Source organism: Gorilla gorilla, chromosome 11 (genome assembly GCF_029281585.2).
Source record: "Gorilla gorilla gorilla isolate KB3781 chromosome 11, NHGRI_mGorGor1-v2.1_pri, whole genome shotgun sequence".
Lineage (NCBI taxonomy): Eukaryota > Metazoa > Chordata > Mammalia > Primates > Hominidae > Gorilla > Gorilla gorilla.
Window position 1 is genome coordinate 43,257,134 of NC_073235.2, and position 15,929 is coordinate 43,273,062.

The window sequence follows — 15,929 nt, forward strand, 5'->3', positions numbered from 1 at the left end:
GGAGCGAAGCCAAAAGCAAAAGAGACTATTTACCCCTGTGGCTAGAAGTACAAATAAAAGCACTGTTATGAGTTAGAAAAGATTTTTTATGAAGCAGTTTGAGCCCCTAACAAAATAGGTGTGAAACAAAAAGATAAAAAGCCATGGATTATACCAGCAATCCAGTCAACAGCTATCCCTTCCACTCTTCCCAAGCCATTGGTAATGATATCTTCTTTCCAAGTCTGATCTCTTTTAGCTCTGCTAATTTTATTGAAGCCCATGTCTGTCCAGTAGATGGTATCATTTTCTATGGATAAGACACAGAAAAAAAAATACATACACACACTGTAAAAGGTATCAATATCGGTGTTAGGATCATATTGCAACAGTATCTTTTAGGATATCATCCTGGGTATGCTAGATTTTTAAGAATTCTTCAGGACAATTTACTAATATAAATAGTAAAAAAAAAGCATGAAAAGAACATGAAAGAACTTATATTTCAGTCAAATGATTTTTGAAGTATTTTTTGAAATATTATAGAAATAATCTATTGCATTGTTTATTGTTTTTTATTAATTTCTCTACTTATTTTAACTCAATAAATCCTTATCCTGCATGAATTTGCAGCTTTGATTCCAAACCATGTTATTTTGGACCACAGTTTTTCTCTTCACAGCTTTACCTATGTCTGAATCTCCTGTTAAAATGAATACTACTAGGGAAAATCAACTCAACAAAACCTCAAAGTAGAGAGAGGACAGAAAGAAACATAAGAGCATTTCAATTATATCAAGAGTGTTTTAAGCATAAGGCCACTCAGAAAGTACAAAGTCTTAAAAATGCCTTATAATCCGATTATTCCTTCTAAGGTACGAGTTTTTTAAATGTCAACTACAAGACCCTTACATTATTTTTCAAACTCTCATTGTCCAAATGGGCTTGAGAATACTTGAAGAATTGTTCTATGTGATCACAGAGTCTTTATATAAGAGTACTTTTTGAATACTTGAATGAAAAATGTGTCTAAAGACTATAAATGAAATGTATGTGCATGCATATGCATAAAGGGTAGTAATCATAGGCCAATGATTTTAAACACAGCCACCAGAAAGACACTGGGGAAGAATCACTAAATAATAAATTTGCCAGCAACTAAGTACGTTTTTGTGTTGCGACCTACATGGCCATTTGAAGAACAAATCCTTTAAGACCAATAAAATTTCCCTCTGGCACACTGACAGACTACGGAAATAAAGAAAATGCAATTAGTATAATAAAGCCATTTATCAGCAAGCTTTGAGGTTCTGTTTCAAATGAAATATAGTCTTTACTTTTACCAGTTCAGGAAAAGATTCCAAATAATCCCTGTTCTCAGCAATGGTTAAGTCAGACACACAATTGTTTGCAGCAGAGCAGAGATACCCTATCCAAATATATGTCTAGAAAGCAAGGATTTGTTTGATTTTCTCATTTGGTAAAAACATCAGTTCACATTTTTTCATTATTGTACCAGGGAATCAATCAACAAAAATATATCTTATTTTTGCATAAATATTAAGCATTATATGTTGAGTCTAATTTTCTTCCCTAAACATTAGACTCATACGTCCAATTGTCTCCTTTGTTTCTCTGCTTGTTTGTAGATAAGGCAATCTTGATGTACAATGGACAAATTCTCAATGAAATATGCTTCTCTTGAAGTCTTCTGCCTGACAACTCCCCTTTCCAAGGTGGTGTGATAGTTGGCACCTCCATCCTCTGTTTCTTAGACTAAAAGCATCGGGATTGTCCTGATTACGTTTGCACGTGCACCACTTCCAATCAATCACCAGATACTCTCATATTTAATCAATTACCAAGTATTTTTTGTTCACTTCTTTCTTCTTTCAAAACATATCTATTATTCAACCACGTCATACCGTCTACTACTTGTGTTGTAACTAAACCAATAACCACTATTGCCTGAAGTCTTGCAACAGCCTTCTAATTTGTTGCCTAGCTACCACTTTTCCCTTTCCACATGAGTCTTGCTTTGCCACTTAGAAAAGTATAGCTACAGATATACTTTTAAAATATAAATAAGTTAGAATGGAGAAATTCCCAAAGGAAAAAAAAATGTAAACAAGAATTTCTCTCCGCTGTCTCGCACCAAACTCTCTAGTCACTTCCCATCTCATCCAAGGTAAAATTAAAGTTCCTTCTCATGAGTTTCATGATCTACCAACTCCCTCCAATCCTCCCTCGCCTAATTTTCTTCCACACTTCCCCTCACTTACCCATCTCTAGTAATAGATCTTCCTGTTCCTAAAATAAAATATTCTTCAGTACAAGAGTCTATGCATAATTTTTTTTTCTTTTTGTCTTGAATGTTTTTCCCCAAGATATCTCAGCTATCTTAGCTCAAATATCCCCTTCTTATTGAAACTTTCCTGCCTATTCTATAAAAATTATTCTTTTACCATGCTCTATTCTCTCTCACCAAAACGTATTTTCCTCCGTAGCACTTATCATTATCAAACACATTATATATTTGTTGGTTTGTTTGTTGAGTGTCTCTTTTTTCTCATAGAATGTAATTTCTTTGAGGGCTGGGACTTTATTTCATTTGCTGTTTTATCCCTGGTTATCTGGAATACTTTCTGGCACATAATAAGCTCAAAGTAAGCATTTAGTGAGTAATGAGGTAATGTGATATGCTGAATAAAGACTGGTTGGGAGGCAGATACAAAGAAAACACATCTCTTGCCATAAAAATGCTTATTAGCTCATTAAGGAACAGAAGGTATACACATGAAGAAATGGCTAACAACCAGAAATTGTGTAAGATGAGCAGCATGTAAGCCATACAGGCAAGTATTTTTGTAGGAATTCAAAGAAGAAAATCAGGACAATCTTTACAATAAAAAAAAGGTACCCCTTCATTTCATATTATTTTCTAATACCTTTGTCAGTACTGCAAAATTTTAGTCAATATATAATCATAAATCGTTCCTTCCCATATACACCATGATATCTTGAACATATCTTTGTCATATTGAACTGAAATTGCATTTTTGCATTTCTTCCTAGAACTAGACCATTAAATATTTCATGGATAAGGACTGCATCTGACCCAACTTTTCTCAATATAGTCACATGTACTATAGGTAGTTTGTAATACTGAAGCTATCTCTAAATGGTCAAGACCATGAGATCACAGCATTGAGGAACTAACACATTTTCTTGTATCCTTTCTATTAGGTACATTTGGGAAATTGGTGAGTAAATTAATCATGTGATGATGCATTAAGGAGAACCAAGAGTATAGAAGAATTAAATCACACATTGATACCCAAATCCCTTTCCTTATCAATTTTTTCACATATATGTTGTATACCCACACAAACACACACTAGACCAAATGTTTGCTAAGATAGGAAAACATGTTTTCTAATATCTTGGAATATCTGCAAAATAAACACAAAGTAGGTAAAGAATGTTTTAATTAGGAAAAGAATCAAGTTGAAGGAGGATAACATTTTACAACAGATTGTAAAGACACAAAATGGAGATAGTTGCAAAGATAGAAAGAGAAGATTTTCAGAACCATGTCCTGATACTTATTTCCAAATATATTTCTTAAGTACCTCCATTCAATAGATACTTATGGAATTCTTAGTTTGTGCTAAGAATTATTGTAGGCATAAAATATGGTGGTGATCATAACAGACACTATCTCTATAATCATGTAGTTTACATTCTAGAGTAAAATTATAAATAAACTATCTTAAGACATATGGTAATTTGGTAATGTATAATATAATTACAGGATTGTAAAATAGAATTTGTAATTTAAGATAATAACAATTATAATTACATCTCTACAGATATAATAAGACAAATATGAGTCTTTGAAGCCATTTTCAAGAATTACCATATAGGGAAATCGGCAGCCAGCTATTGTGCATTATAATTATAATTAAATTCAGAATTAAAGGGAAAACCATATATTGCTATAATGATATTTATCTGTAAAACAAGGAAAGACCTTTTGACAATGAGAAATATTACATTTTTTAGTTGGGAGAAAAGTTTTCCTTGGGTATTTAGAGACTAAATCATGCAGGGTTCTGTCTGATAATAAGAAAAAGGATATAAAAGTGTTTTAAAGATATTTCACCCTTGTCTGTATTCTTATGATTAATTAACAAACACTTGTTGACCACCTTCTGTGAAAACACTCTACTCTACGTTATTATGGGCTTTTAGGTCCTAGAAAATTCAGTTATGTTTTCTGGCATAAATGTACATTCTATTTCAGAAAACAGCATAAATATATAAAAATATGCCAGGTAAAATATAATATATATGCTTACCATGATGCTCTGTCCTAAAATAATCACCAGCACACTAGGAAGATATAATAACAGGGTAGAAAACAAGGAGTCTAGGGCTGGGTTCTTATCACTGTTCTGCATTTACCATGAACATTTCACAAAGTTGCTTTTTCTTCAGGCCCCATTTTCCTCATATATAAATATGAATAAAAATATAAATATATGCATGTAAAAAGTACATCTATGTATTTAAATAACAGAAGGCAGAATTTAGATAACCTTTAGGATCTCTTCTGGCTATGATCTTCTAATGCTTTTATTTTTCGCTTGCACATAAAGGGAATATAATATCTCAATGTATGGCCCAATTTTAGCTGTTATGAAGATCTTCTTTTTCCCTTGTAGTTTTTGTTCACTTTAATTAGCTCTGTTTGTCTGATTCTAAAAATGATAAAGCATATGATTTTTCCCAGAACATGCTACTCATGGCTTTTATGTCACATTTCTTTCTAAACTACAGGACTTTACATTTATCCTATTAAACGTCAGCTTGTTAAATGGGATCATGGATCCTGCCTATTGACATTTAAAAAAATCATATGTTATACAATGAAACTTTTTTGTGATATCCACAAATTTGATATGTAGGTTTTCTTCATCTTGATTCAAGCTAGTGATAAATGTGTTGAATTGGATCAAAGATGTACTTTTTTTTTTTTTTTTTTTTTTTTGAGAAGGAGTTTCGCTCTGTCGCCCAGGCTGGAGTGCAGTGGTGCGATCTTGGCTCACTGCCTCCGCCTCCCAGGTTCATGCCATTCTCCTGCCTCAGCCTCCCGAGTAGCTGGGAATACAGGCGCCCGCCACCACACCCGGCTAATTTTTTTTGTATTTTTAGTAAAAACGAGGTAGCACCATGTTAGCCAGGATGGTCTCGATCTCCTGACCTCGTGATCCCTCCACCTCGGCTTTTGACATACCGCAGGAGACTTCCCTCTGAGGCAAATTGTTTCCCTTTTTGTCATGCCTTAGTAATTTATAATGTATATATATTTAAGTATATAAATTTTAAGTGTATAGTTTGATGAACTTTTACATATGGAACACAACCATGTAACCACTACCTTGATCAAGATACAGATCACTGATAGCATCACACAGGCTCCTCTGTGTCTTCTGGGAGTATCTCTTCTCTTCCCCTGTGGGCAGCCGCTATTTTGACTTCTACTACCTTAGATTAGTTTTCTTTAAAATGTTTTGATAAATGGTAAATTACAGTATGTACTCTTTGGCCTGTTCTTTCATTCAAAATTATGACCATTAGATTCATCTTTTCTGTTGAAAGTATCTTCCTTTTCCATGGTGTGAAAATGCCACAAATTATTTATCCATTTTGAACATTGAGGTTATGTTCAATTTCTGTCTGTTATAACTAATGCTATGAAAATTCTTTGTTTTCCATGTCTTAGAAGAAACATACACTGTCATTTCTACTGGATACCTACCCAGATGTAAAATTGCTGAGATATATGAGTGATACCTTTAGTAGATAGGGTTTATTTTAATGCATTAATTATCTCAATGCTCTCCTAATTAAGAATCTAGAATCTATACTTTTTTCAACTACTGTTGAACTCTACCATCCCCTTCATATCTGGCTAATTCAACCATTAATACCTCTTAGTACAGTTGGACAGGCCAGGAATTCTGAATATTCTCTTATTTTCAGAAACTAGTTCAACATGCTTATCTACCTTGGCCGATAGTGCTCACTTTACCAGATAAGGGGCAAATGAGCAGCTTCAACTAAGCAATGACTTTAGAATGTAAAGCTTCCCTTTACTGTTTAATAATAAGTTGTTTGTTAGTAGTAAAATTAGTAATAAAAGCAAGATAAACTATTATTAAATAGTAAAGGGGACCAGGCGCAGTGGCTCACGCCTGTAATCCCAACACTTTGGGAGGCCGAGGCAGGCGGATCACGAGGTCAGGAGATTGAAACCATCCTGGCTAACATGGTGAAACTCCGTCTCTACTAAAAATACAAAAAATTAGCCGGGCATGGTGGCGGGCGCCTGTATTCCCAGCTACTCGGGAGGCTGAGACAGGAGAATGGTGTGAACCCGGGAGGCAGTGATTGCAGTGAGCCGAGATCGCGCCACTGCACTCCAGCCTGGGTGACAGAGCAAGACTCTGTCTCAAAAAATAAATAAATAAAATGAAATAAAATAGCAAAGGGAAGTTTATTATTTCATCTTCTTCATCAATGCTGAGAGTGTTTGAGAGAGGAAAATCCCAAGATACTTGCTTTTTTGATGAGTCTTTTATAAATATTATGTGTATAAAAGGTGTATATTTTGGGTGAGTTCTCATGAATTGTCAAGCTTTAGTCCTTTGATCTGAGAATCTGGGAGGAAAAATAAATATGACGAACAACCACAACTCTGTTAAAAATAATGATATGCAACCTTAACTTCGGGAACATCAAAAAGTTGTAAACATCCCTAGCTCATCTTCTTCTTATTATTATTCAAATAGTAGCAAGTGCAACATGGGCAAGGAAAAAATTTTGAAGATGAAAAGACTTTGAGAATTATTGACTATTGAATTAAGAGGAGTCATCAAGAAAGTTAAAGAAAGAAAGAGAGGAGAAGGGAAGGGAACACATTTCTCCGTTTTTATCATTGTCATAGCCATATCCATTTGCTAACGTAATTTAAAAGGGAATATTAGGGATATGAGAAGAGTGAGATGAACTAAGGAGCTTCGAAAAAGATTTTTCTTAAAATTCTGTAACTGTGGATTGAGGGAGAAGGTTCTTACATTAATATTATCTCTTGTTGCTATATGGCCAATAATTTGAAACCAGTTTTATCTGCACTAAGTATAAATGTGGCTTTATTCTAGATCTGGCACCTAACTTGAGAATAACTATCGGATAGCAAAAAGTATATTAGCATAGTTGGTAAGGCTACTAATATTAGAAGTTAGCGCCACAGTTTATTAAAGATGAGTCTCATTACAAACTTTTTTTACCTTTAAAAACAAAACAAGAAGGAGAACAACAACAACTATACAACCTTCTGCCATAAACAGTTCCTTCCAGGAGGGTCTGAGCTTGGCTGTTAGATCTGGTAATGAGGACTGATTCTTGCACACAGTTCCTAAAATGATAATTTGGTGAATGAGGTCAGGGAAGACGAGAATCTGGTTGACATCTAGGAGACTTACTTTCCCTAGGTTTATTAGCTAACAAAATTGTGCACATTTTGTAGATAAATGGATTCTTTCATAATAAGTTCTGGTAATCTTTTCTTAGAGTTTATATACAATTCATTAAGAAGCTCAAGTTTGTCTGGGCACAGTGGCTCAAGCCTGCAATCCCAGCGCTTTGGAAGGCCAAGAAGGGAGGGTTGCTTGAAACCAGGAGTTTGAGACAAGCCTGGGCAACACAGTGATACTTCATCTCTATAAAAAAATAAATAATAATTTTTAAAAGAACCTCAAATTAGATATACAAAACAAAAAATAATTTAAGGATAGTTCCAATTTATGAACAATACAATTTACAAGTTTATGTTTAGCTTATCTAATTTATTTACTTCCATTTTATTGGATCTATTAAACCCTATTCCTTATTTTAAAAATAAAGACAACAGTGCTCTATCCCAAAATTATGTGTTAAATTGCGGAAAATTCTATATAAAGTGTGTTTCAATTTCTTCATAAACTTCATATTTGGGTTCTACAGGACGTAGCTATTATATGTGACTATTACACTATTTTCAGTTAATGTAGTCTTTATTCCCTTGTAGAGAAAGATGCTGGAATTTTGTTGTTGTTGGATCTTTGACTTTTGTTTGCTATATAGAAAAAAAGCTTATGGCTGTAGGAAGTCAATATAAAGTCATAGTACTAATGCTTATACAGAATCTCGACTTGTTTTAATTATCGAGATCAAAAAAATAATATTCCTCTCCCTGCCACCCCACAACTACCAACTTTTACTTAGATTTTAATTATTTACTATCACTTCCTGAAGATCTGGTTGCACATACATTTCTTCTTTCAAGGTCAGAAATACAAGCATTCTTCATATTTTTTACTGTGATTTATCCTCAGTGAACTTAATAGGTAGGCCCAGGAATACAATTTTTGCCACATTTACCAAAACTGCCTTAAGGCCATGTAATGCATTAATACCTCTAATTTATCTAACATAATGATTTCTTTGGGGAACTAAAATCTTTCATATTTTCTTAAGCAACCTGTTTTTCCATTCTAAAATTTTGAGAAATATAACAGTTAACACTAATCCAAACCACCATTTTCTACCTTTTCAAAAATTACTCTTTTAAAGATATTTTTGGAGGGAGGAAGCTTTCTCATATCACTTCTACATTTTTCAATCATCGTGTTTCTTGACACAATATTTTGTTCCTGTTCTGTGCCATTTCAATCCAGATATCAAGACCAGACCTTTTTTTTCATTCACTTCTCACTCTCCCACCCATATTGATATATAAAATCACTCACATAAACATGAAATACAAACAGTGAAATAGAATTTCTGGAAACATGTCATAAGGACATTTATTATAATAGCATAAAAACTGCAAACTGAAAATTAGCTATCTTTATTTTAAAAGGTGTTCTTGGGAACATCACACACCGGGGCCTGTCATGGGGTGAGGGGAGGGGGGAGGGATAGCATTAGGAGATATACCTAATGTAAATGACGAGTTAATGGGTGCAGCACACCAACATGGCATATGTATACATATGTAACAAACCTGCACATTGTGCACATGTACCCTAGAACTTAAAGTATAATAAAAATAAAAATAAATACAAAAATAAAGTAAAATAAAAAAGGTGTTCTGATCACACCTGCCACTGGGGTTCAGTGGCAGTTTCATGTCATGTCCCAGCCTCACATCGTATCCTTGACTCCTCCCTCTTCTTCTTCATCTCAATTTATCATTTCTCCCCTTTCTGATTAGCCATTTTCCAAAGAAAAACTCTTTCTAGCCATGGCCCTCAACCTTGGCAACCAGCTTGCATTTGCGTAGTTTAAATTCAGTAGTTCTCAAATGGCTACCCATTAGAATTGCTTGAGGAATGTTTTAAAATACCAAAGAGACAGCCACAACTCAGAGAATTAAAACTACTTAGTCACGAGTAGGGTGCAGGTGGGGAATTACTAGTTAACTCGTTAAAGGTACAAATAGGAAGAAAATCACCTTTATTTAACAGGGCCAATAATCTTGTGAAGGAGATTTCAATTATGAAATGCTACACAGCCCTTCGTCCCCTTACAATCCCATTGCTTTCCCATTTGCTATTAGTGGTTCAGTACTAAAGAGATTTTCAGTGACAGAGAGGTTGACTTGGTCTTCTATGGGAGGATATCAGATTTGGGGCTAGTTTTTTCTCCAGTTGAGGGAAGTCTTTAACTTGCTTAAAAAAATAAATAAGTAAATAAAATAAAAGTTAAATCTCATCAGTTGATTCTGATATATTATAGGCACCTGATCTCTTAGAAATCACTGCTGTTCAATCTATGCATGAATCAAGCCAAAGCACAAGGCAGCTCATCCAGAGATTACTTTGTTTGATTCTCCTCCACTCCCGATAAGCTGGCTACATTCCTGTTTGCATGGCAATTGAAAAATGTGGGAGTGATATGACAAAGCTTCTTCCTTCCAAAAATATATAAAAGAAGGTGACTTTTGAAAGGTCATACCTTTGGCATGTGACAAATATATGTTTCATATGTGTCATATGCCATAGATACGTAATCCTTGATTTTCTTCTTTTAAATTATATAGATATTGCGAGCTATGAAGTTGGTCATACCTCCCTCTTTGCACTAGTTATTATAATAAAAATAATACATTTACTTTTAACTTTTAGCAAAATATACAAGTTTAATATGTGCATTTTATCTCTAGTTTTATCTTTTTTCCTTCTTTTTCTCTTTGTGTTCATTTCTTCACATCTTAATGGTTCATCTTGCATTTTCCTCATTTTTGGACACTACATAGAATAATTTTTGGAACAAGATTAGGTGCATCTTTTTCAAATATATCAAATCATATAGACAAGGGACTTCAAAGTCTGGCACACACACTCTAGAGAATGGCTAGGATACCAAGAAAATCTAAGACAATGCAATGAAATGTTAAAATCTTGGCTGCTACATTTTATTTCTCATCTTTAAAAAATTTGTATCTGTGTGTATATTAAATCATATTTAATACAGTAATAAGATACATGATTTATAAGTAAATAGTAATAAACCTGTATTTTAGGTGAAATCTCTTTTTGAGTAGATTGTGCAATGAAAAAGAAAGGCTTAGTACTACTGATGAAGCTGCAACATTCTGACCATTTTCACAATATAACACACAAAACAAACGTATTTTTATGGCACAATAATTTCTTGTAGAAGGTTGCTTGTGACAGGAGGGACAGGCCTGAAATCTCAGACCAATTCATGCTGTGCCTTTCTTCCCTGAGGATCAATGTCTCCACACGTATATCACCCATTTTTGGCATACAACTGAACCATCTCATGCTGGTTGAAACCTCTGGAGAAGGCTATGAAAGTTCTACGAATTGAGACGAAAGCAAGGTCAGTGAAGGTCATCAGGGATTACTTCATGGAGGAAGTGAAGCTTTTCCTAATACTTGAAGACTGGGTAGCATTTGGATTAGATAAGATGTGCAAGAATAATTTACTGAAACCAAGTTCAGGTAAAGGACCAATTTACTAAATGTGGTCAATTTCAGAATAGCAGGAGGGGACAACAAAATCGTTCCGGCCAGAGTGATGAACATAAACTATGATGACAGCCAGTTCAGAATCCATCCAGTGCCTCGGTACAAATAGGAATGAAATTGAACTTTCTATTCTTTTCAATTTTTGAAAGCATTCCTTCAAACATTTTGCAGATTAATAAAGACCCAGATTCTTGATATTCCATATTAAAAGGGATTCAATAATAAAGTGCTAACAAATTACATTTGTTTCTTTCATTTTGACAAAGGCAAATCAATACAAATGCTAATGGACAATTTTCTTACAGTAACAAACCACTGAGAACTCCAACCTTGTAAGTAAATAAAATGAAATCTGCAGACTTCAAAGATTTTAGATATCTTAATCCCTTTCAGGTACAATGTTATGGAACCTTAGATAATGTACATTCTCTTTTAAATTACTATTTTATCAAATAAAAACTATATGCTTGTCTAGCTTTTGTGTCCTGAATGGAATTTGCATTAAACATTACTTGTTATTAAAAAAAATCCATTTTCTGGTTTTGAACTCTTTCCTCTCAAGGTAATAAAAAGAATCTTTCACATTTTCTTAAGCAATAACTGTTTTTAGTCTTCAAAGCAATTGCACTGTGCTGTTTTTCACATACAATAAGTCAGTTCTTGCAGACCTATTGTGGCTAATTTTGACTTTCAGGTAACACGTGAGAACTAAAATGTGCTGTCACCTTCTAGTCTTCTTCAGATTAGAAAAGGACCAATAACAGCTCCAAGGAGAAATTTTTTTATTTTATTTTGTTTTAGCTTCACAAAGGTAAGCTGCAAAATTGAGACAGCATGTTGCATAAATATATCTTCAGGGGACCAGCAACTCGTTTCAGAAAACACCACCATTCCATTTCACTTCTATTTTTCAACAGAAAAAAGCAGAAATCTTGTTCCTCAAATGTTCGGTTTCTAAACTATGCCTCAATTTAGTAAATCAGACAAAGAAGTAATATATACTTTAAAAATAGAGGCCTTCTCAACAAATATGTTTGAATTTTTTTCCATCATCATCCCTGGTGAAAAGAATAACTTACTTAAAAGGTTTAATGAATAGAGGGATGTAGCATAATGACTAAAGCCTTAGATATTGAGTTCTGGTATCCTGAGTTAAAAATCACAACCCCGCTACGTAGTGGCTCTGTGATATGGGCAAGTTACTTAACCTTTCTTTTTAGTGTCTGAATAAAATGGAAGTCATAGAATTGTGAAGATTAAATGAATCCATCTGTGTTAAGTACCTAGCATTTAATAAGCATAATAAATATCAACTATCATAAACTTTAAAATATAAAGTATGTAACAAAATAAGATACATAGATACTAATAAATTTAGTAATTTCATACACCTTTGAAGTTTTAATTTGGTTTAACATAATATTGTCTTTATGCATTTAAAACTGAAGAGAAAATACATTGCTATTTTCTTTGCAAAATAAAAAGTAAAAAGAGAAGAATCTAATTTTAATTTACCTCATCCAAAGAAATAAATTCAGAAATAGAAAATTCTGTAAAAATATTCAGACACTGCTATATGTTTCAACATCATCGCTCGTGATTTTTTAAACTAAAAGTTAACATTGATTTGGATGCACAGAGGCATCCCATATTTTTAGAAAGGTAAAGTTAAGTTTACTGTTAACAGTTACTACCATCACAGATAATTTGCTCTAAAAATTACTAGAAATTGCCTATGCTTACTGTGTAAGGACTAGCCAAATTCACAGGTGACACATAGATATGTAAGTCTTATAATACGATTATTTCCCAACATGACTTTACTGTTATTGAATCACAGCTATTATAATAAACTACAATACATAAATGTGCTATGCTTGGACTTTCAGGAAAAAAAAATACACAATGATTCTTTTTGTGAACAAATTCCCGCTTAAAAAAATTGTTTTAATGTGAATCAATACTTTCTATTGAAGGCCATGTGTATTAAAGGAGACACGGAAGTGACCAAGCAGCCTCCTTCAATCTTCCCAAAGACTCAATCACCCTCTTGTAAGTATTTGGTAGCAATTCACGTTACTTATCATTTTGTAGTAGGTTGCAGGTGCTTCTCAACCTATATTGGGAGTACATTGATAGAAAGCTTCATATTCTCTTTATAGTTAGCTACTTAGAAGATAGTACCACATTTCGGATATAATATACAGAAGCCAGATGAATGAATGATCATGCATAACTGCATTATTACAATAAAAAAGTTCAGATTCAACATGTCACTAAATGAACCTATCAGTGCTGCCCTCAATCTTCTCATTTACCTGTGCTTGCTCTCAACTGATGGAAGGAACATGCTCCCCTTCATGCAAACTAAAGATCTGAGAGCTATCCTTGCTTCCTTCTTCGTCCTTATTCACCTAACAACCACATCCAATCAATCAGCAAGTCCTATGTGTTTTAACTCTTTTATTTATTTATATTTCAAATCTACATATACCACTACAGTTTCGTTCAGGTTCTCACCATCTCTGTTCTGAATGTTTGCAAAAGCCTCCTAAATGGTCGCCTTCCTTTAATTTTATTTATCTCAAATACACTCTAATAACTATCAGGATAATATAGCTAAGATGCAAATCAGATCTTTTGCTTAATATTCTTTATGTCCTTAGGTTCCTCATGAGCCTTTGATGAAGTCCAGGTTCTTTAGTACATCATACAAGGCAATTCACTTAGATAGCATCCAAACTTTTTTGATGACTAAAATACTTTGATCAAGTACTCTTGATATCTATTTTAATCCATTATACATGTACACATATAAGACATGAACAAAAATATAATTTTTAAAACATAAAGTATAAAATTAAACAGTTATAATACTTTCTTAATACTTTCTTGCCCATATTCAATTTTTTTTTTTTTTTTTTTTTTTTTTTTTTTGAGTTGGAGTCTAGCTCAGTCACCCAGGCTGGAGTTCAGTGGCGAGATCTCGGCTCACTGCAACCTCTGCCTCCCAGGTTCAAGTGATTCTCCTGCCTCAGCCTCCCAAGTAGCTGGGATTACAGGCACCAGCCACATGCCCAGCTAATTTTTGTATTTTTAGTAGAGACAGAGTTTCACTGTGTTGGCCAGACTGGTCTCGAACTCCTGACCTCGTGATAAGCCTGCCTCGGCCTCCCAAATTGCTGAGATTACAAGCGTGAGCCGCCACGCCCAGCCTCGATTATGTTATTCAGTTCCCAGAGTGTGTGCCTTGCTCCCCTCTTGGAAGTGACGGACTCAGACCATAAGCGCTTTTCTGGTGTTGTCTCACACGCTTTCCTGCCTCCGTCTTGACTCTAGCAGCACTAGCCTGTTTGCAGCTGCCCCAACTCCCCAGTACACACACAACATGTCATTTCTCATCTCTTTACCTTTTCTCCTGCCATTTCCTCTGCATTTCCTTATAGTAGGAAACTATTACTCAGACATTAAGACTCATATTCTTCCTGTGCCAGGAAACCTTACTATCACAGTCTAAGTCATTGTCTTTCTTGTTACTCCCCTAATAACCTGTGCTTCTCTCTATAGTTATACTTTACACAGAGGTTGCACAGCTCACTTTTTATGCATCTGCCTTTCCAGTTGACTGAGATGGGCTCTCATTCATCTTGGATTCACAATGTCTTCCTCCAGCTTTCCATACATGATAATTGAATAAATGTTGATATCCAATAAACAATAATAGGAATAGAATCAAGTGAATAGTATAAGAGTTATTAGCATAGTATCATCTAGAGCAAAGAAGAGTAAAATAAAAGAAGAGTAACATAAAAAGAGTAAGAATATAAGTAATTTCATAAGGTAGTAATATTTTAGAATATTATTGAATCAGTTAAATAAGCAATTTTGTGAGGCCAAGGTGGGAGGATCACGAGGTCAAGAGATTGAGACCATCCTGGTCAACGTGGTGAAACTCCATCTGTACTAAAAATACAAAAATTAACTGGGCGTGGTGGCCCGTGCCTGTAGTCCCAGCTACTCAGGAGACTGAGGCAGGAGAATCACTTGAACCTGGGAGACGGAGTTTGCAGTGAGCCGAGACCGTGCCACTGCACTCCAGCCTGGCAACAGAGCCAGACTCCGTCAAAAAAAAAAAAAAAAAAAAAAAAAAAAAAAACAGCAGCAGCAATAAGCATTTATTAAACTATGTATTTCCTCCTGTGGTAAAATATTAAAATCATGTGGCAGGCTATCATTATAGTATCATCTTATAATGAATTTAATTATATATCAAATGTAAGTTAAATGACCAAAATAGGATTCCATGGAGTTTAAACTCAAGGGTCAAAGCAAAGCAATTTTGTAACTCTGAATACTTAAAATTACAAAAATGTTTGGCAAGCCATACACCAAAAGATATAGTATTGTCTCATATTGTTTAGAATAACTCAATAATGAAATTATGTGATGTCTGGGGTTTGTTTAAATTAGATGAAACAATCTGGTCATGAATTGAAGCTGGTGATGTGTACATGGGAGGGGTTCATTATTCTCTTCTCTCCACTTTTTTTTTTTTAATGTTTCAAAGTTTCCATGGTAAAATGTTTAAAAAGTACTCCACCAGATTGAAAGGAAGTCCACATTTTAATTATCATTGCTAATCAAATTCTGAAACTTTTATGATAGTAAAATATATCTAAAAGTTATGTCTAATCTTTGATGTTTTTTACTTGGATGACACTCTTAATATCCTACCCATGCAGGAAACTAAAAAACTCCAGTTTCACCAAATACCTTACCCGAACTGCACGATGTTTCACTTATAGTGTCTCCATTTTAGGAGCAGAGAAATGGGCTTTAAAAAAA

General features: G+C 34.1%; 1 protein-coding gene across 2 annotated transcripts in view; it reads right to left on the reverse strand.

Moving 5' to 3' along the window:
- LRP1B (LDL receptor related protein 1B) overlaps positions 1 to 15,929 on the reverse strand; it is a 1,892,531-nt gene that overhangs the window by 482,792 nt on the left and 1,393,810 nt on the right. For both annotated transcript variants that reach the window (XM_031008804.3, XM_055380092.2), the window contains exon 36: positions 155 to 289. In XM_031008804.3, coding sequence (XP_030864664.2) covers positions 155 to 289 — 135 coding nt within the window. The remainder of the gene's footprint in view (positions 1 to 154; positions 290 to 15,929) is intronic.